This window comes from Trichosurus vulpecula, chromosome 2, assembly GCF_011100635.1.
Source record: "Trichosurus vulpecula isolate mTriVul1 chromosome 2, mTriVul1.pri, whole genome shotgun sequence".
Lineage (NCBI taxonomy): Eukaryota > Metazoa > Chordata > Mammalia > Diprotodontia > Phalangeridae > Trichosurus > Trichosurus vulpecula.
Window position 1 is genome coordinate 46,077,238 of NC_050574.1, and position 21,714 is coordinate 46,098,951.

General features: G+C 42.9%; 1 protein-coding gene across 1 annotated transcript in view; it reads left to right on the plus strand.

Annotated features, from left to right (window-relative positions):
• Positions 1-21,334, plus strand: part of PRDM2 (PR/SET domain 2) — a 210,939-nt gene extending 189,605 nt beyond the window's left edge. Inside the window, exons 9-10 of the mRNA XM_036747096.1 lie at positions 19,198-19,358; positions 21,304-21,334. Of these exons, the coding sequence (XP_036602991.1) occupies positions 19,198-19,336 (139 nt within the window). The 3' untranslated portion in view covers positions 19,337-19,358; positions 21,304-21,334. The remainder of the gene's footprint in view (positions 1-19,197; positions 19,359-21,303) is intronic.
• The last annotated feature ends 380 nt before the right edge of the window (positions 21,335-21,714 follow it).

Consider the following 21,714-nt stretch of genomic DNA (forward strand, 5'->3'; position numbering starts at 1 on the left):
TCATTTACCTTATTGACGTCCTTCACCTCCAAATCCCTAAATTTTGTTGCATAGCTGCTAGCACGTCAAATGTTACAATCAAGATCCAAAAAGATTTTGATATACAATAGACTGAATCATAGGATGAGATTTAGAGCTGAAAGGGCTCTTAGAGACTGGAGGAACCTGTACATAGATTTTAGAGAGTGTATGAAACTAGACAGGAAAAATTACATCTTTATTTCAACATAATTGACTTCCCTTGTACCCTTCTGTATTTTATTTTATGCATTTAAAAGCATTCTTCTGAGAAGAGAGCCCTGGGCTTCCCCAGACACTGCCCAAGTGGTGCCAAAAAAACAGAAAAGTTTCAGAAATCCTGCTGTGGTTGAAGACTCTCTTTTTACAGATGAGAAGACAGGACCAAAGCGAAGTGACCTTGCTCAGGGTCATGCAGCTATTGAAAAACAGATCTAGAATTTGAACCGAGGTACTCTGACTTCACTGTTCTTTGTTCAGTCGTTTCAGTTGTCTCTGATTCTTCATGACAGCATTTTGGGGTTTTCTTGGCAAAGATACTGGGGTTGTTTGCCATTTCCTTCTCTAGCTCATTTTACAGATGAGGAAGCTGTGGCAAACAGGGTTAAATGACTTGACCAAGGTCACCCAGCTAGTAAGTGTCTGAGGTCAGATTTGAACTCAGGTCTTCCTGACTCCAGACCTGACACTCTATCCACTGTGCCACTTACCTGCCCATGAATGTTCTTTGCACTACATCAAAAATTGAATAGAAATCCATGTACAGTCTTACAATTGGGTTTTAAAACGAGTAATACCAGTTTAGCTTTGGGGAATCACAGGTAATAGGGTATGTGAAGAAGATTCTGACATCTTAGTGGACTGACAACTCACTACAAGTTAATGGTGTCAGGTGGAAGCTACAACAGATACAGGCTACCTTAAGAGAGACAGCAAGGCTTTTCAGAATTTAGGAGGTGACAGACTCACTGAACTTAGCCCTAGTCAGATCCCTCCTGGAACATGATATTCATTTGTGGGCCACGCAGCTTAGGAGCACTGACAAGCCGGAGAGCTTCTAGAGGAGATTTCCAAGGAGAATCCAAGGGACTACTATCCTCCATCAAAAAAGAATCAGAAGTCTTCAAGTATCAGAAGAGGGATTAGACTTCTTCTGCTTAGCCTTTTTGTAATAAACCTGTAAATACTGAAAGACAGTGATAAGTCATCGTTTAGCTTTATTTAATCAGTGTTAGCCTGGAGAAGGGAAGACTTAGGGGAACACAACTGATATCTTCACATATTTGAAGGACTGTCCATGGGAAGAGATTAACTTTGTTCTGGTTGGCCCCAAAGGTCAGAACTAGGAGCAGTAGGAGTGAGCAGCAGAGAAGCAAGAATTTTGTTAGATAGGAAAATATCTTCACAATTAGAGCTGTCCCATAGGAAAGCAGGCTACCTTGGGAGGTAGTGAATTTTCCCTCCCTGGAAGTGGTCACACAGAGTCTGGAGAACCCCTTTGGGGGCAGTTGTGGTATAGACTCCTGTTTGGGTATAGGTTAGACTAGAGGATCTCCATCTATGGTACAACTACACTGACTCTGGAGTCTACTTGCTAGCTAGCAGACCTTGGCCAAGTTTCTTCCCCTCTGGGCCTCAGTTTCCTCTTATGTAAAAGGAGAGGGAGTGGATTGGAATGACCTCTAAGGTTTTTTCTGTTCAGTCTCCTGGGGAAACTACTCAGGTTAGCTTACCTTTGAGAGCTGGATTTCCTTGTTCAGCCTCTCCTGCACAGAAATGACCTGTCACTGATCAATAGGCCCTCTAGTGGCAAGATAGGAGAAGGCATTACCTAATTTGGTGCTCTCTGGAGTTTGACACATTCTTTTTCACTGGCCCATACGCCCCCTTCGCCTTTATATCTTCTTCTTCTTCCCTAAAGAGCACAGAAGAACATATATAGAATTAAAATTAAATCACCCCCTCTCCAAGATTTGTGTAATCCCTTTGGAGAAAATTGATGTTGCAAAACTAGAACTGAGAATTATTGTTGCAGGATCTTCCCAGGATGGAGGCCTGAGGTTCGGAGGAGCTTAGCTGAGGGTCTGAAATACAGACCAATGGGGTATTTAGAGGAATCAACCTCTTCCAGGCACCCTTCCCTCACACCCTCAGCTGGCTATAGCAGGGACAGAGGATCAGCAACTGTCCTACAATTGATAGTCTCAGAACAATTTTGTGAATGTAGGTAAAACAGGTGGTACAAGTATTACTCCATTTTATAGAAAATAAGTCTGAAGCTCTAAGGCTAAATGACATGCCTTAGTAAAGGTGTTTGGGTCAGGTGAAACTACAGTCCCCTGCAGGTCCATGGAGAGGATTCATTCTATATGATATGAAAAAATGGAAATCATTCAATCAGTTAGCATGTATCAAACATCCACTGTGTGCCAGGTACTGTGGTAGGTACTCTGGAAAGTGTTTTTGCAAAGAAAAAAATGGAGTGCCCTGCCGTCCAGAGATTTTATACCATAGGAAGAGACCATGTGTTTGAGAAGCAGTGTAGCATAATGGCTCTGGATTCAGAGGACCTGGATTCGAAGCCTACCTCTGATCCTCACTACCTTTGTGACTTTACCTCTTTGGGCCTCACTTTCATCAGTCACCCAGGTTTGTAACCTCATCACTACCCCTTACCCTACTGTCACACCCCTCCCACCAACAGTTGCCCAAACTTGTCAATTCTCCCCCTTCCTCTCATATACATCCTCTCTTCTCCACTCACACAGCTACCACTCCACTTCATCCCCTCTTGCCTATAATATTGCAGTCTCCTGATTGGTCTCCCTGCCTCAAGTCTCTTCCTATCCCAATCCATCTTCCATACAGCTACCAAAGTGATTTTCCTAAAGCATCCCCTTGCTCATCACCAGCTCCCTCTAGCATGAAATATAAATCCTCAGGTAAGTCCCTTCACAACTTGGCCCCTTCCTACCTTTCCAGTCGTCTTACAGTTGATTCCCTTCTGTGCACTCTATGGTACAATTACACTGACCTTCTTGTCTCTCAAAATGTGAAATCCTCCATCACACACTTCCATGTCTTTGCCCTGCTTGCCCCCCATTCCAGAAATGCACTTCCTCTTTACTTCTACTGTTGGTGTTCACCTCTATCCCTGATTTCCTTCAGTTCAAGTACCACCTTCTTCAGAAAGCCTTTCCTGTCATCCCTAACCCTCCCCAAACCACCTTGTACTGTGTTCATTTTGTCTACTTCCTGTCTGTTCTTATGTGTACAGATCATCTCCTGCATAGAATATAAGCTCCTGGAGGGCAGGGCCTGTCTCACTGGCACATAGGAAGCACTCAGTGCATATTGGCTCTTGGACTAGATGAGGTTCCTTCCAGGCTCTAGTTTTGTGAGTCTATAATTCCATGTACAAATCCTAGGCATATGTATAAATATATCAAAGATTTATGCAAAATAAAGATGAGGTAATTTAGGGAAGAGGCAGTAGCAGCTAGAAAAACAGCAAAGGCCCCACGCAGGAGGGAGTATTTGAACTGAGCTTTCAAGGAAGTTGGAGATTTAAAGAAATAGAAGCAAGGAGGGAGGGCATTCCAGGCATGGGGACAGCTGGCTCCAAGGCATGTGCACTAGGAAGAACATCAAACTGGAAGCCAGGAGACCCAGGTTTAAATGCTGACCTTGGACAAGTCATTTTTATCCATTTTTATCCAGGGTTTTATCCTTTGTAAAATAGGAATAATAATATGTATGCTATCTGCCTTACATCTGTATTCATAGAACTGCACAGAGAAAAGCACTTTGTAAGCCTTTGTTCTGAGATCCTTCCCCCAACTTCTGACGTTCTGTGTTTCAAAACCCCATCCAGCTCTTTGTGTGTTCTAAGGGCCCTCCCAGCTCTGGCATTCTGTGTTCTAAGGCTCCTCTCAGCTCTGATATTCTGTGTTCTAAGGGTACACCCAGCTCTGGCATTCTGTGTTCTAAGGCCCCTCCCAGCTCTGGCATTCTGTGTTGTAAGGGTCCACCCAGCTCTGGCATTCTGTGTTCTGAGGCCCTTCCCAGCTCTGACATTCTGTGTTCTAAGGGCCCTCCCATCTCTGACATACTGTATTCTAAGGGCCCTCCCAGCTCTGGCATTCTGTGTTCTAAGGCTCCTCTCAGCTCTGATATTCTGTGTTCTAAGGGTCCACCCAGCTCTGGCATTCTGTGTTCTAAGGCCCCTCCCAGCTCTGGCATTCTGTGTTCTAAGGGCCCTTCCAGCTCTGACATGCTGTGTTCTAAAGGCCCTCCCATCTCTGACATACTGTATTCTAAGGGCCCTCCCAGCTCTGGCATTCTGTGTTCTAAGGGCCCTCCCAGCTCTGACATTCTGTGTTCTAAGGGCCCTCCCAGCTTTGACATTTCATATTCTACCATCCCTTTTGGCTGTGACATTCTAAGTTCTGAGAGGGGCAGCTAGGTGGTGCAGTGAGTAGAGCACCAGCCCTGGGAGTCAGGAGAACCTGAGTTCAAATCCGACCTCAGACACTCGACACACTTACTAGCTGTGTGACCTTGGGCAAGGCACTTAACCCCAATGGCCCTGCCTTCCCTCCTCAAAAAAAAGGTGTATTCTAAGTTCTGAGGTCCCTCCCTCCCAGCTCTGATGTTCAGTCTTTTAAGGGCCCTCTAAGGTTTCTCCAAGCCCTTACATTCTATGCTTCAGTGACCAGGATAACCTATCTGTAGTCTTGTGCTCCAAAGCTCCCTTGAGGTTATTTAAAAGCCCAATGGCAGAATCTTTAGCAAACTAAACAAACCCCCAATTAAATCCTTAAGGGGACATGGCAAAATCCTTGGGGGTTGGCTCTGTGCCCAATGAGACTTCTCTTTTGGGTCGTCTTATTTCTCTATAGAATTGTTTTCGATGACCTTATAAACTCCTTCCTGGTTAGTCCTTCCCTTCCTCTCTCTTCCCCCCCCAAAAAACCCTACCTTCCTCTTCCCAATTCGTTGAGTCTGTTTCAATGTACAACACATAAATGCTTCACTTAGTCCAAAAATTTTATTAGGATATTATTAATTAATAAAAAATTTACTACTATGTGCCTAGCACAGTAAAAGTGCTGGGAATTAAAATAAGAAAAAGATACTTATTATTAAAGGATCCTAACAATTAGAGGTGGAAGAGGGCTTAAAGCCTATATGTTTTCATCCCTTCATTGCCTCAATGGGGAAACTGAAGCCAGAAGATAAAGTGACTTGCCCAGGATCATTTGACTAGTAGGCAACAGGATAGGAACCCAGGTCCTTTATCTGAATTCACTGATCTCTCCACTCTACCATTTAGCAGAAAATCAGCCCCTTGAGGGCAAGGACTTTATTTATTTTTGTATCCCTGGTGCCTAGGATATAATAAGCCCTTAATAAATATTTGACAAGTGGGTTGAGCCAAGATGGTGGAGGGAAGCCAGGAGGTTGCCTGAACTCTCCCCAGTTTCCCTTGGAAATCAGACCTCTAAAATAATTCCATGGTGATAGAATCCACAAAAAGATGGAGTGAAACAATTTTCTAGCCCAAGATAACTTAGAAGGACTTCAGGAAAGGTCTGTCTTACTTGGGTAAAGGGAGAGCACAACCCAGTGTAGGTGGTATCTGGACAAGCAAGTGGGAGGCTCTTAGCCACAGCATAGCTAAGCAAATGAGGCCCCATGGTTCTGGCTCATCAGGCTGGTGGCACAGCAGGCTCTCTGTGAAGCCGCCAGCCCCAGAACCCAGGGCACAAAAGGTGTGGCTAGACTGGGCCACCCTAGCACAGTAGGCAAGCCAGTAGCCCCAGAGGCCCTAGTGCAGAAAGGCAGTGACCAGGCCCCTGGCCCCCAGTGCAAGAAACTTGGAACAGTGCCCCCTGTAACCCAGGGATAGAGTTCAACTTTTAAAAATTAACAAAAAACAAAAAAAGATCCTTGACCATAGAAAGCTCTTAGGGTGACAGGGAAGATAAAAACTCAGAAGAGGACAATGTCAAAATGCCTACATGCAAAGCCTCAGTGGGGAATATGAATTGGTATCAAACCCAAAAAAGCCTTTTGGAAGAGCTCAAAAAAGGATTTTAAAAATCAAGTAAGAGAAGAAAAATAAGGAAAAGAAACGAGAGGTTATGCAAGAGAAGTGTGAAAAAAAGAGTCAACAACTTGGAAGAAGAAGCACAAAAGTTGACTGAAACAAACAATTCCTTAAAAAACAGAATTGGCCAAATGGGTAAAAAAATCCACTGAAGAAAAAACTCCTTTAAAAGTAGAATTAGCTAAATAGAAAAGGAGGAACAAAAGCTAACCAAAGAAAATAATTCATTAAAAATTAGAATTGGGCAAGTAGAAGCTAATGACTCTATGAGACGGCAAGAATCAGTCAAACAAAATCAAAAGAATGAAAAAAATAGAAGAAAATGTAAAATACCTCATTGGAAATTCCGACAACTGACCTGGAAAATAGATCCAGGAGGGATAACTTAAGAATTATTGGACTACTTGAAAACCATGATCAAAAAAAGGTTGGACAGCATCTTCCAAGAAACTATCAAGGAAAACTTCCCTGATATCCTAGAATCAGAAGGTAAAATAGTAATTGAAAGAATCCACTGATCTCCTGAAAGACATCCCCAAATGAAAACTTCAAGGAACATTATAGCCAAATTCCAGAACTATCAGGTCAAAGAGAAAATAACTGCAAGGAACCAGAAAGAAACAATTCAGATATCAAGGAACCACAATCAGGATTACACAGGACTTAGCAGCTTTTGCATTAAAGGATCAGAGGACTTGGAATATGATATTCTGGAAGGCAAAAGAGCTTGGATTACAGCCAAGAATTAACTACCCAGAAAAATTGAGCATAATCTTTCAGGGGGAAGGATGACGTTCAATGAAATACGGGACTTTCAAACTTTCCTGATGAAATGACCAGAGCTGAACAGAAAATTCAGTCTTCAAATGCAAGACTCAAGAGAAGCATAAAAAGGTAAATAGGAAAGAAAAAACCCACAGTATTCGATAAGGTCAAACTATTTACGTGCCTACATGGAAAGATGATACTTATAACTCTCAACTGTATCTCTATTAGGGCATTTAGGATTGCACTTAGAGGATGTGGTTATAAGTTGACTGATGTGATGATCAAAAAAATTAAGGGGTGAACAAAAGGATTGTACTGGGAGAAGAGGAAAGGGGGAGGCATAATGGGGTAAATTATATCATATTAAGAAGCATGAAAGAGGGGAGTCAGTGAGCACTGTTTGAACCTTGCAGTCATTGGATTTGGCTCAAAGAGGGAATAACATACATACTCAGTTGGGTAGAGAAGCCTATATTATCCTATAGGGTGGCGGGAGGGGAAAGGGGAAAGAAAAGGGAGGGGAGTTGAGAGCAGGGAGGGCAGATTGGGAAAGATGGTGCAAAAAAAAGGTGGTGAAGCAAAACAATGATGAGGAGGGACAGGGTAAAGAGAGAGAGAAAAGTATAAAAAGGCGGGGATAGGATAGAGTGAATTACACAAAAATCATAACTATGAATGTGAATGGCATGAATTCTCTCATAAAATGAAAGCAAATAGCAAAGCCAACTAAAAGCCAGAATCCTATAATATGTTGTTTAAAAGAAACATATTTGAAGCAGAGAGACACACACAGAGTAAAGTTAAAAGGCTGAAGCAGAATATATTATGCTTCAGCTGAAGTAACAAAAAGCAGGGGTAGCAATCACGATCTCAGACAAAGCAAGAGCAAAATAGTTCTAATTAAAAGATCAAGAAGGAAAGTACATTTTGCTAAAAGGTACCATAGACAATGAAATGATATCAATTCTAAACATATATGCACCAAGTGGTGTGGCATCCAAATTCTTAGGAGAAGTTAAGTGAGTTACAGAAAGAAATAGCAAAACTATACTAGTGGGGGACCTCAACCTCCCCCTCTCAAAACAGGATATCTAACCACAAAATAGAAAAGAAAGAAATTAAAGAGGTGAATAGAAATTTTAGAAAAGTTAGATATGCTAGAACTCTGTAGAAAATTGAATGGGGATAGAAAGAAATATACCTTTTTTTTCTCAGTGGTACAAAAATTCACCATGTATTAGGGGATAAAAACCTTACAATCAAATGCAGAAAAACAGAAATATTAAAGCATTCTTTTCAGATCATGATGCAATAAAAATTACATGTAATAAAGGGCCATGGAAAGATAGATTAAAAATTAATTGGAAGTTAAATAATCTAATCCTAAAGAATGGGTGGGTCAAACAACAAATCATAGAAACAATCAGTAATTTCATCGAGGAGAATGACAATGAAACAACATACCAAAATTTATAAGATGCAACCAAAGCAGTACTTAGGGGAAAATTTATATCTCTAAATGCTTACATGAATAAAACAGAGAAAGAGCAAATCAGTGAATTGGGCATGCAATTTAAACAGCTACAAAAATAACACATTAAAAATCCCCAATTAAATACCAAATTAGAAATTCTGAAAATCAAAGGAGAGATTGATAAAATTGAAAGTAAGAAAACTGTCAAACTAATAAATAAAACTAAGAACTGGTTTTATGAAAAAAATCAATAAAATAAATAAACCTTTGGTTAATTTGATTTTAAAAAGAAAGAAGAAAACCAATTACCAGTATCAAAATGGAAAGGGTAAATTCACCAGTAATGAAGAGGAAATTAAAGCAATAATTAGGAGCTGTCTTGCCCATTGTAATGCCAACAAATCTGACAATCTAATTGAAATGGATGAATGTTTACAAAAATATAAATTGGCCTGATTAACAGGAGAGGAAATAAAATATTTAAATAACCCCATTTTAGAAAATGAAATTTAACAAGCCATCAATGAACTCCCTAAGAAAAAAGGGCCAGATGGATTTATAAATGATTTCTACCAAACATTTAAAGAACAATTCCAATACTATATAAACTATTTGAAAAAATAGGTGGAGTTCCACCAAATTCCTTTTATGATGCAAATATGGTGCTGATAGCAAAACTAGGAAGAGCCAAAACAGAGAAAGAAAATTATATACCAATTTCCTTAATGAATACTGATGCAAAAAGTTTAAATAAAATATTAGCAAAGAAATTACAGCAATTTATGACCAGGTGGAATATATACCAGGAATGCAGGGCTGGTTCAATATTAGAAAAAAATAACTATTAGCATAAGTGACCACATCAATAACAAAACCAACAGAAATCATATGATTATCTCAATAGATACAGAAAAAGCTTTTGACAAAATACAGCACCCATTCCTATTAAAAACACTAGAGGGTATAGGCATAAATGGAGCTTTCCTTTAAATGATAAGTAGTATCTATCTAAAACCATCGGCAAGCATTATCTGTAATGGGGATAAGCTAAATGGTCAAAAAAAATGAACAGGCAGTTTTCAGATGAATAAATCCAAGCTATCTATAGTCATGAAAAAATGCTCTAAATCACCATTGATTAAAGAAATGCAAGTTAAAATAACTCTGATGTACCATATCAAACCTATCAGATTGGCTAATATGACAAAATAGGAGAATGATAAATATTGGAGAAGATGTGGGAAAATTGGGACACTAACGCATTATTGGTAGAATTGTGAAATGATCCAACCATTCTGGAGAACCATTTGGCACTATGTGCAAATGATAATCAAACTGTGCATACCCTTAGACCTAACAATACCACTATTAGGTCTGTATCCCAAAAAGATCATGCAAATGGGAATAGGACCCACATGTACAAAAATATTTATAGCAGCTCTTTGTGGTGGCAAAGAATTGGAAATTGAGGGAATGCCCATCAATTGGGGAATGACTGAACAAGTTGTGGTATATGAATGTAATAGAATACTATTGTGCTATAAGAAATGATGAGCAGGCAGATTTCAGAAAAACCTGGAAAGACTTACATCAACTGATGCTGAGTGAAGTGAGCAGAATCAGGAGAACATTGTACACAGTAACAGCAACCTTGGGCAGTGATCAACTATGATTGGCTTAGCTCTTCTGAGCAATACAATGATCCAAGACAATTCCAAAAGACTCATGATGGAAAATGCTATCCACATCCAGAAAAGGAATTATGGAGTCTGAATGCATATGGAAGCATACTATTTTCACTTTTTTTTTGTTGTTTTTTTTGTGACTTTTCCCTTTTGTTCTGTTTCTTCTTTTGCATTATGACTCCATGTGGAAATATGTTTACATGATTAAACATGCATAACCTGTATCAGATTGCTTACTATCTTGGGGAGGGAGAATGGGAGAGAGGGTGGGAGAAAAAAATTGAAACTCAATCTTATAAAAAATGAATGTTGGGAACTATCTTTATATGTAATTGGAAAAAATAAAGTACTATTTGCCAACAAATAAATATTTGATGAATTGAACTTTGTATTATTGGGAGATGATAATCACAACAAGAGTGTAAGACTGAGAGCTAAGAAACCTAGGTCCTATTACTAATTTCTCTGCTAACACTCAGCATGATTTTGGATTGGATTTTGGATTGGTTGGACTAGATGGTCCCTAAGGTTTCTTCTAGTCCTTCAATTTGGCCTCTCTGCTTCAATTATGTCCCCACTGGGCTCCATTTTATACCAGAATCAACGAAGTGATCTCCCCAGAGCTCGGGTCAGATCTACACCCCCTACTCGTTATGTTCCAGGGGCTCCCTTTTAATTCTAGGATCAAACAGAAACTCTTCTGGTATTTGAAGCACTTCACGACCTGACCCTTCTTACCTTACCTAACTTCTACTTTATTCCCCTCCGTGTACTCTATGATTCCGCCGTGCTGTCCTGCTCTCTGACCCTCCTGCATGCTGCTTCATCTTCCGTGTCCATGCGTTTACACTGCTTGTCTCCCATGCCCATAATGAGCTCCCTCCCCAGTTCTGCCTCCCAGAATCCCTGGCTTCCTTACACAATCAGCTCAGAGGCCAGCTTCTCCTCTTTGGAGGTCTTCGAGCAGAGAATGGTGACCACTTGTTGACTGTGTTGTGAAAGGGAATTCTTTTTCTAGAACTGGTTAGGTGAGTTGGCTTCTGAGGTCCCTTTTCTGCAATTTGGCAATTCTCTCTGTATTAGTCCTGCTTTCTCGTTTCTTCCAGGGGAAGAAACTGGGGCCTAGAGGGGCATGTCTGAGTTCACAAAAGCAGCAGGGAGCAGGGCAGCCTTTCAAACCTATGTCTTTTTATTAGGGCTCTTGTGCTTTTCCCATTACCCTTTTCTTCCTTGCCCTCCTTACAATGGTAGGGCACAGAGCCTCTGGGTAAATGAGGCATCACAGTGCATTAATTGTTCCCAATTTCAGTGTTTCATAATTGTTATCATTTTCAAGTACCTTGAAATCAACGCCATCTCCCTCAGCTGATGGAGCATGATATTCCACTCCCCAGCCCAGCCAGTTATCGGACTTGCTGTGTTTCCTTTGTCTTGAATGCACCTCTTACTCTCTGTCTCACGTCCCATTTATGCCTAGGACAGTGTGTCCTGCCTGCTGAGTGAAGGGTGTGTCGGGCTGATGCAATAATTCTCCTCCAGCTGGCAGGTCCAGACAATCTGCAAAGGTCCCCTCACAGGTTCCTCCTCTTCTCTTCCTCAGCACTTTAGGCATCGGAGAATTAGAGGGGGGGATAATTCTCCCCCTTCTTCCCTCGTGCTTAGTATAATCTAGGACTCAAAGTAGCTGTGTGTGTGTGTGTGTGTGTGTGTGTGTGTGTGTGTGTGTGTGTGTGTGTTTCCTTATAGCAGTTCCCTATATTACTGGAGTCCCAGGGCCATTTTCCACCCTATCCTATTTCCCACTCTGATATTTGGTGTTCTAAAGTTCTTTTAACCCATGATAGTCTATAAACTCATATTTTGATAACTTGTAGGGACAGATTGTGATAGATTAATGTATTACTCTTTCCAGGCAACATTTGTATTTTGAGAAGCCTCCTACTGTTCTGTAAAGGGAGGAGGGATCAGCCTTGTCCTGCTTGGCCTTAGAAAACAACTAAGAGCAGTGACTGGAAGTTACACAGAGGCAGGTTTGGGTTCTGTGTAAGGGAAAACTTCCTCACAACTAGAGCTATCCAAAAGTGGGATGGGCTGCTCCAGGAAGTAGTGAGCTCCCCATCCTTGGAGGTCTTCACACATAGGCTGATTGACATGTCAGGGACATCATAGAGGAGATTCCTCTTCGAATGTAAGTTGGACTCGGTAGCTCCTGAAATCCCTTTGAATGGATATTCCGTACTGAAAATAAACCCAAAAGAATGGCTGTAATGCTGGGAATTTGGGGTACTAGTTTAATGCAACAAATATTTTTATAGCACCTTCTCTATGCTGAACACAGTGCTAGGCGCCCAAATGAAATACTAAGTTTAAATAAGACACATGAACCCTTCCTCCATGAAATGTAAAGTTTAATAGGAGGATAGGACATGGATAACTATATAGTAGAGTTTCAGGTTAAATGCATGAGGTAATTGCAGAATGTAATGCTATGGGGAAGGGGTCATGCAGGTTAGAGGGATGAGCTCATCACTGACAGCAAGGAGCAGACTTCATGGAACAAGTGGCATTTAAACAGGCATAAAGAAGGAGAAAGTGGGCACTTGGGATGAGTGCATGAGAAAAAGCACAGAGGCAGGAATGCAGAGGGGGTGTTCAGAGGGAAAGAAGGTAGTTTAATTTGACTGGAGCACAGATTACAAGGCAGGTATAAAAATAGGGTGTGCCAATTTGTGGAGATCCTTGAATGCCAGGTAAAAAAGTTTGAATTTTCTCAGGGGTTAGTTTCGTTCAGTTGTTTATAGTATTTGACTCTTTGTGACCCCATTTGGGGTTTTCTTGGCAAAGATACTGTAATGGTTTTTAATTTCCTTCTCCCGCTCATTTTACAGATGAGAAAACTGAGACAAAGAGGGTTAAGTGACTTGCTCAGGGTCACACAGCTAGTAAGTGTCTGAACTTGGATTTGAACTCAGAAATCTGAGTCTTCCCAACTCCAGGCCAGGCAGTTTATGCACTTTAGCACCCCCTAGCTAATCCAGGGGTTCTTATGGAGCCACTAACCTTTTTTTAAGCAGAGGAGGGACTATCTATGATCTATGCATTACTATGCATTAACCTGGCATCAGCATTAAGGACAGATGCCAGTGCCTTCCCCTGGAGATGGCGTCTATCTACTCTGTACATACCTTACTTGAGCTTAGTTATTTATTTACATGTTATCTCTGCTAGAATGTAAAACCCTGGAGCAATTGATACAGTGACAATGCTGGAAAAAAAAAACAGCTTTAAAAAACTTAAAAGCCCTAATTAATTCAGTGACCAACCATGGTTGGTCGTCTCTCCGGGAGGCAGAGAAGCTTTGAAGTGGCCAAGGTGAGAATTTGTTTTGCTTGACTATTCATATTTGTTGTAAGAGTTTTTTCTTTTTCTTTTTTGCCAGTAGTGATAATGGTGAGGTGTGTGTTAAAAATTATATATGTACATATATATAGATACACATATGTACATATATGTATATGTGTATATGGATATGGAATAAGGGAGGCAGAGAAAATGATGTGGGTGGAAAAATAGACTGCTGTTAAATTGTGGAGTCTTGATTGACAGTCAAAGGAATTTGAACTAAAGCAATGGTAGGGGCAGATTTGGGGCCAGGGAACTTTCTGGAGCCTCCTACTCTTTATTAAGTGGGTAACCACCTCTTTTGCATATGTGTGTATATATATATGTGTGTGTGTGTGTGTGTGTGTGTGTGTGTGTAGGTGTGTGCATATAAATACACACATATGTATGCCTAACTCAATTATAAGTGGTCTGATAACCTTCCAATGAGAGGTGGGGCAGTGAAGCCCCAAGCCAAAGGTTGACTGGAGTGTATGGCTGTGCTCAAAGGAGATATGAGGGACTGGAGAAGGTCCATGCCCCCAAGAAGATCTCTGGGAGGCTTGAGAGGAAGATATACACACACACACACACACACACACACAAACACATGTATATATACATATATGTATATATGTGTTTGTGTATATGTGTGTGTATATATATATATATGCATTTTAGAGTAGGATAACATGTCTATAAATTCATGGGTTAAGGTACATTACTGGAAGGTCAGTGCCTCTCTTATACTTTTCTAAGTACAATCAAATCTGAATGAGTTTGAGTTCCAGCTCTATCTCTTCCTGGATGTGAGAGGCAGTATTGGGTAATAGAAAGATCACTGGGCCAGGTAGGAACAGGTGTTTGGGAGGGGAGTGGCAGGTGGTGAGACACAGGCACAAAGGGATCGTGACTTACCCAGGGTCACTCAGCAAGTGGTAGAGCCAGCGCTGAATCCAGTGCTCTTCTCACCACACCATGCTGCATGAAAAGCTGAGCATCATGATGATTTTGATAATTAAATCTGATTTTCTAATTCACCTACTTTCTCTCCTCAGAGCAATGTCTGTGCCATCCCTGATTCATCCTGAGTGAACGGTGGCATCTAATTGATTCCATATATGTCTGCCTTTCTTTCTGTCCCCCCATCCCTTCACTTTGACTTTTTTGTCAAGTTAAAATAAACAAATTCTGAAGAGCTGTCATGTGTAAGTGGAATGAGACTTGTTCACCTTGGCCCCAGAGGATTCCACATCAAGAAAAGCCATCTACTGGGCTCAGCATTTCAGACCTGTGATACTCTGCCCTGAGAGGCCATGAGCTTCTCATCTCGGGAGATCTGTGAGCGGATGATGGATGACTATGTTATGGGGATGTTGGAAAGAAGAATCCTGACCTGGATACAGTCATAACTCTGAGATCCCTTCCAACTGAGATCTTCTTATCCTAGAAGAGCTTCTGCTCAAAGGATCCTGTTGAACCCTTTTTGCTTATTCCCTCCCCCTTTTCAGTTTTACTGGTGTCTTTTTGCTTTTATATCATAATCATTTCCAAACATACCATTCCCATCCCTGCCCCTATCCAGTGAACCACTTCCCCTAGTGAGCCCTCCCTTGTTACGAGGATTAAAAGTAGAAAAAGTTTGGCAAAACTAACCAGCTCAACCATCTTGTCTGATGGCATGTGCGACATTTCACACCCAGAGTCCACCACCTCTGAGAGAGAGAGAGAGAGAGAGACAGAGACAGAGACACAGAGAGACAGACAGAGAGAGAGAGACAGAGACAGAGGTGCTTTTTCTCCTTTCTTCTCTGGGTCCAAGCCTGTTCATTATAAGTGCACACTGTGTTCGATTTCTTTCTTTCTTTCTTTCTTTCTTTCTTTCTTTCTTTCTTTCTTTCTTTCTTTCTTTCTTTCTTTCTTCCTTCCTTCCTTCCTCTCTCTCTCTTTCTTTCCTTCTCTTTTCTTCCTTCATTCCTTCCTTTCTTTTTCTTTCTTTATTCCTTCCTCCCTCCCTCTCTCCCTTCCCCCCTCCCTCCCTTCCTTCCTTTCTTCCTTCCTTCCTTCCTTCCTCCCTCCCCTCTCTCCCTCTCTCTTTCTCTTCGTTTACATTTTTGGAGACATTGCAGATACTATTTTTCCCAGTTCTGATTATTGCACATTGCATCAATTCATAGGGTCATGAGGGGACCCCACTACCTTTCAGACATCTTCACTTCAGTTAGGAAGTATTTCCTAGCTTGACAATTACACTTGCCTGTTTGAAAGATCTACCCCCTCTCCCCACCCCCACTTCTGCCCTCTGAGGCCAAACTGAACCATCAGAAGCCTCTTCCATGTCTCAGATCTTCAAACCTTCAAACTTGAAGACAGTGATCGTGTTCCCTCCTAAGGCTTCTCATCTCTAGGCTTTCCATTAGAGTTTTCTGTTTGTAGGTTAGTTAGTGGCCAGAGGAGACTGAATTGCCTCCTTATCAACAGAAGAGAACTTAGAAGCTTATCCTGTCTGTGGCATCTGGCTTTTTCTCCCATGGACTGTGCCTGTAGGCACATACCTTTCTTGGAGGGCTGAAAAGCCAGGCTACCATCATATGGGACACAGCTGTGTTGACCCTTCTGAAAAAAAATTCCCTTGGGGGTGTAATGGAAACATCCGACTAGGGTTATAGGTCAGCAGTCTGATGGATTTTTCAGTTTGGGTGCCTTAGAGGGGCTGGGGAAAAAATTAGGTCTTGTATGAACTATATCCCTATACTTATCTGGCTTATCCCTCCACCGCCCCCCCTCTGGGGGAAAAACAGACCCTAATGGACTTTTGGACTGAGTCAGGGGGCAACAAACATTTATTAAATGTTTTCAATATGCCAGGCACTGTGCTAAGTACTGGGGTTACAAAGAAGGGTAAAAATAGGTTACCTGCTGTGAAGGAATTTAGATTCTAATGGGAGGAGACAAAATGATGTCGACATAATATCTGTACAGTGTAAATGGAAAGTCATTTCAGAAGGAGGCAGGATTTTAGTTGAGTTTTGAAGAAAGCCAGAAGTCAGAGGTGAGGACAGAGAGCATTCCAGGCATGGGCATCATCAGTACAGAGGTATTGGGGTAAGACATAAAGGTATAGTGTCTAGTGCAGGACTGGGGAACCTGCCGCCTTGAGGCCACATGTGGCCCTCTAGGTCCTCAAGTGTGGCCCTTTGACTGAATCCAAACTTCACAGAACAAATCTCCTTAATAAAAAGATTTGTTCTGTGAAGTTTGGACTCAGTCAAAGGGCCACACTTGAGGACCTAGAGGACCACTTGTGGCCTCAAGGTGGCAGGTTCCCCACCTGTAGAACTATATAGAAGTGATAGGGCTTTTAAGAGGCAGAGTTGAGGAGGGCCTGAGGAAACACAGGTGCAGAATCGTTAACTGTTGCATAAACATCATACCGCTAAATCAGCCCTCATGTTGCATCCACAGTCCCAGCTCTCACCTGCATGTTGATCCAGGCACCCCAAGTGCTGGTACTGAGGAACCCTGTCATACTTCATAACATTCACACTTCCCATGAAATCATAGAGGTAACTCAGCATGCCCACTGGGAGTTCAGACTCAGTGCTGAAAACACGGAGCAGGCTTTCCAGTTCCATATTGGGATCTAATTTGAGTCTCACTCAAGTCAAATGAAGGGTGCCCCAGGCTGACCTTGACTTTAACTAGCAGCAGACCTTGAGGGTTGCTTGGTTCAAAAGCCCAGAGAACACCATGTTCTGGATGCTGTTTTTAAGACTGATGTTCTCTTTGGAAGGTTGGTCTATGTTGAGCCATTACTAGCCCATAGCTGTATGTCCTATATTTGGGACAGAATGCAAATTTTAAACTCTACTTCCTGCCACCCACGGGGTTTAACCAAGGCAGGAGAGTAAAGCAAGAATGCCTTCTCCTTCCTGACCCCCAGGCCTCAGCCCACCCTGTCAATGCTCTCCTCCCAAGCTTACCCTTCCCAGGATGCCGTGGTCTAGCCCTTCTTTCATAAATTACCAGGTCTCAAAGTTGGAAGGGCGTCCAGTATCCCCTGCTCATTCTTTTATTTTTATTTATTTTTATTTTTTGCTGATGCTGGGCACTTCACTACCCCCTGCTTCTTGTGTACGACTCCCAGAGCACAAAGAGAATGGCATCTGGTGGTAGGCTAGAAGCCAGACAAAGGAAAGAGGATTAATCATAATATTAATAATCATAGCCAGCATTTGAATAGCACCTTAAGGTTTGCAAAATGATTTACAAATGTTTTTACTTGCTCCTCAAAACAACCCTGGGAGGTAGGTGCTGTTATTATCCCATTTTACAGATGAGGAAGCTGAGGCACCAAGGGTCACTCAGCTAGTAAGCAAAGACAGATTTGAACTCAGGTCAGCCTGACTACTATCCTACTTCAAAGAGGAGTGTGTTTTCCAGGAAGCCCCCAGAGATCTGGGCCAAAGTATCTAGAAAATTTCTCGGATTTGGTAGAAATTATCCTTTGTTAGAAAGCCCAGGGTGCCAGGCTGGCCCCAAATTTGGTGTGTGTGTTGTGTATGTGAATATGATCCTAGATTGTCAAAAACTAGGCTGGTGGAACATAAGCCGGCAGAGCTATAACTAGGGTTGGGTGACAGGGCTTTGTTGCAGGGCACTAAAATTTAGAAGGTTGTTATTAGCACTTAGCAGCATGGAAACAGCTGAGCTCAGTACCTGGTTAGTCAGAATAGGGATAGAGAAAGGCCTGTGATTTCATTGTTTCAGAGCGCTCTGGGCTGACGAAGCTTCACTCAGCTCTTAGAGGCAGCTAGGTGGCGCCATAGTGCATGCATGTAGTGCTAAATCCAGAGACTGGAGGACCTGAGTTCAAATACACCCCAAGACACTTCCTAGCTGTGTGATCTTGAGAAGGTTACTTACCCTCTGCCGCAGGTTCTCTTAACTATAAAATGGGATGAGAATAGCTCCTACCTCTCAGGGTTGTTGTGAGGATCAGATGAGATAACATTTGTTAAGGCCTTAGCACAGTACCTAGGAGATGAGCTCACACACACACACACACACACACACACACACCCCACACGATATATAGTAGGTGCTTAATAAATGCTTGTGCTATGTATATTATTATATATAGTGGGTGCTTACTAAATGCTTATTTCTTTCTGCCAATTCACATTGGCACCTTCTCTGAACTTTATATACTTGGAGAGCTGCCTCTCCAACCTGAGAGGCTAAGAGACTTGTCCAGGGTCACTTAGCCAGCATGTTTCAGAGGCAAGGCTAAACTCAAGTTGTCTTGACTCCAAGGGTGACTGTCTCTCCACTACACCAAACTGCTTCTCAAGACAAGTTAGCTAAAATAGAAAGCTACCAGATGTTCCATCTTCTCCGTTTTGCCTCTCTCCCCACCCTCCTAACTGTATTTGTCTTAAAAAGTGGCTGGCTTTCAGGGGATGTTTCATGTTGTTTGCCCTGGGCATCTTTTGTCAAGCTTGCTCTGGGCTGCCATATTGCTCTTATGACCCCTTTGGGCTGTGGGTGAGGTTCTAGTGATGTCTCTTGGCCCCCAAAAATGAGCCTGGCCAGGGGATGATGCACAGCTCTGAGCTTTCTGGTCCTTTCGAGGTGCGAGCCTGCTCTTGGAGGTTGGTGGGGCCCTGAGACTCGTAGTGCTGACTTTAAGTGAGACGCCCACAGTCCCCCTCTGTAAGCAAGTGAGCTTTTGTGTTTCTCCCTCCCTCTCCGTACAGTTACAGTCTCCGTTTGGCCTCTCGATGTCCTCTCTCAGCTACGCCTCTCACCAGGCAGTGTAAGAAGGCCCAGGCCCAGGCTCAAGCCCAAGCCCAAGCCCCAGGAGCCCACCTTCAAGGAGCATTCCTAAAGGAATAAATGTCTCTTTGCCGGGAAACAGGTACAGGGCTTGATGGGGGCAGGATCATATTTTATTTTGTGTCATTGATGCATTTGTTTTTACATCCATCATTTCCCAGTTTAGAAGATAGCATGTGGATGGAGTGCCAACCTTGAAACCAGGAAAGCCTGGGTTCAAATCCTGCCTCAGCCTCGTATTAGCTCTGTGACCCTAGGCAAATCCCCTCACTTTCTCTGTGCTCTTGGCAACTCACTAAGAGCGGGAGAAAGTGTGCTGACATGCACTGGTAGAGGCAGCTCCCTTTCTGGGGGGCTCCTTGTGCCAGTGAATTCCTGGGTCCCGTCCTTATACCTCTCCTCTTTCTCGATAGTCTCCCAGTCTCTGCCATTGAACCCTTCCTTGTAACCCCTTAACTCCATTTGACAGAACAAACTGTATTCTGCATTCATTGCCTCCACACCCCACCCCCAGCCCCTGCAGTGTGTCCCAGTCCATCTCTTTGTTAGCTTCGTTGAAGTCCTCATGATAATACTGGTCTTCGGAGTCTGCCGGCTTCGATCATTGTCATTTCATCACATCTTCCCATGGGTCTCTGAATTCCTCACATTCACCATTTCCTGTGGCACAGTATTAGACTTCATCCATTTTGGGTGGTTGCTAGAGGGGAAGGGAGGGATTAAGCCTTGAATCTTCCAGAGAAATGGATCTAGGAATACCCTAAGGACCTAAGCCAAAAAACCCAGCAGCCTGACACACAGAAGACCTTTGAATACAGCCAGGAATGGGAATTCAATCCATTCAACAAGCCTATATTAAATGCCTACTTTTTGCAGGCACTTTACTAGGTGCTAGTGGGGTGTGGATATTCAGGGAGGACTAGCACCTCTGGTAGGAGGGCTGCTGAGCTCCATTCAGGGCTGCTTACCCACCTTTGGTGTCCACCTGGCACTCCACTCTCACCTGTGGCTCCCAGTAGCATGTGCAGTGGCCATACTCTGGTAAACTCTCACAGATAGGCTAGTCCAGGTGTGAGGTAATACATGGTCCACAAACCCTTTGGTGAGTTAGGGGGGTGTCTACCCCAAGCACGTGAAGAACTCCCCCTATGGAATGAGCAGATGGGAACAATTTATTCCAACAGCCACGAAAGCGGCTGAAGCAGGCGTTGTGGAGCACTTAGAGCTTGCTCACACATCAAAGACATCCACTGCGTCCCGGGCCATCGCCACTCATCCTGACTTTTGTCTTGCCACTGGACTTTGCTGACTCTGGAAGAGAGAGTGAGGCTGAGGACTTTGTGCAACGCTGCCTCACTTAAATCCAGTTCACACAAGAGTCACGACATCACCCCATGATCTTACTGGTCCTCTTCGAGAATGAAGGACGGACAACAACTAGGTGCCAGTAGTAATAATGATGACAATAATACTAGCTAGCATTTCCGTAGTGCTTTAAGAATTGCCAAGTGCTTTATCATCTCATTTGATCCTCATAACCATCCTAGGAGGCCAATCTTGTTCTCCCCATTTTACAGTTGAAGAAGCTGAGGCAGATGGGGTAAGTGATTTGTCCAGGGTCACACAGCTAGTATCTGAGGCTGGATTTGAATTCCCATCTTCCTGACCTTGGGTCCAAGGCCCTATCCATTGAACCACCTAGCTGCTGAGGAAACCATGAACAAAAACAAACTTTTCCCTGCCCTTGAGGAGTTTACATTCTATAAGGGAAAACAACATGTAAACCAATAAGTAAATAAGAAGTATGTGTAAAGTGATTTCACTGGGGTGGAGAGCACTAACACCTGGGAAGATGAGCAAGGGCCTTTTCTAGGAGGTGGAGCTTGAGCTGAGCCTCAAAGGATGGTAGATGTCTAGTGCTTGAAAAGGGCTTGTCTGATTGGCAGAGTGGAAGAATCACCTGGTGTGACAGCCTGGTGCTAGGCAAGAGAATCCTAACCTACTTGTGCCTTTTTGCTCCTCCACAGCTCCTGAAATGACACCTGCATGAGCAAGGCCCAAGGGGCCCCAAGGCTGCCGTGCATGACGCTCTCTTCCTGTCCTTTGGTCCTGAGAGAGAGAAAGAGAAAAAGACGTGTCTCTGGGTGTGAATTTCTGCCTTCAGAAAGGAGACCTGAGCCCAAGGGGGACACGATGGTCACTGACTCCACTGGGTCCCTTCGAGGGTGATGTTGAATGTCTCTTTTCCAGGCTGGGCTGAAGGGGAAGGACATCATGACCCTACATTCTATGGCAGAAGGTCATGGCCAGGTTTGGGTCTCTCTGTCTATGCAATTTTTTTCAAGAGTTCCTGACCCTGTCTTTGCCTCTAAAGTCATCCATTGCCATTACCTGATGGGCTTCAATCTTGTGGTCAACTTCTGTCCCATCCAAGGGGG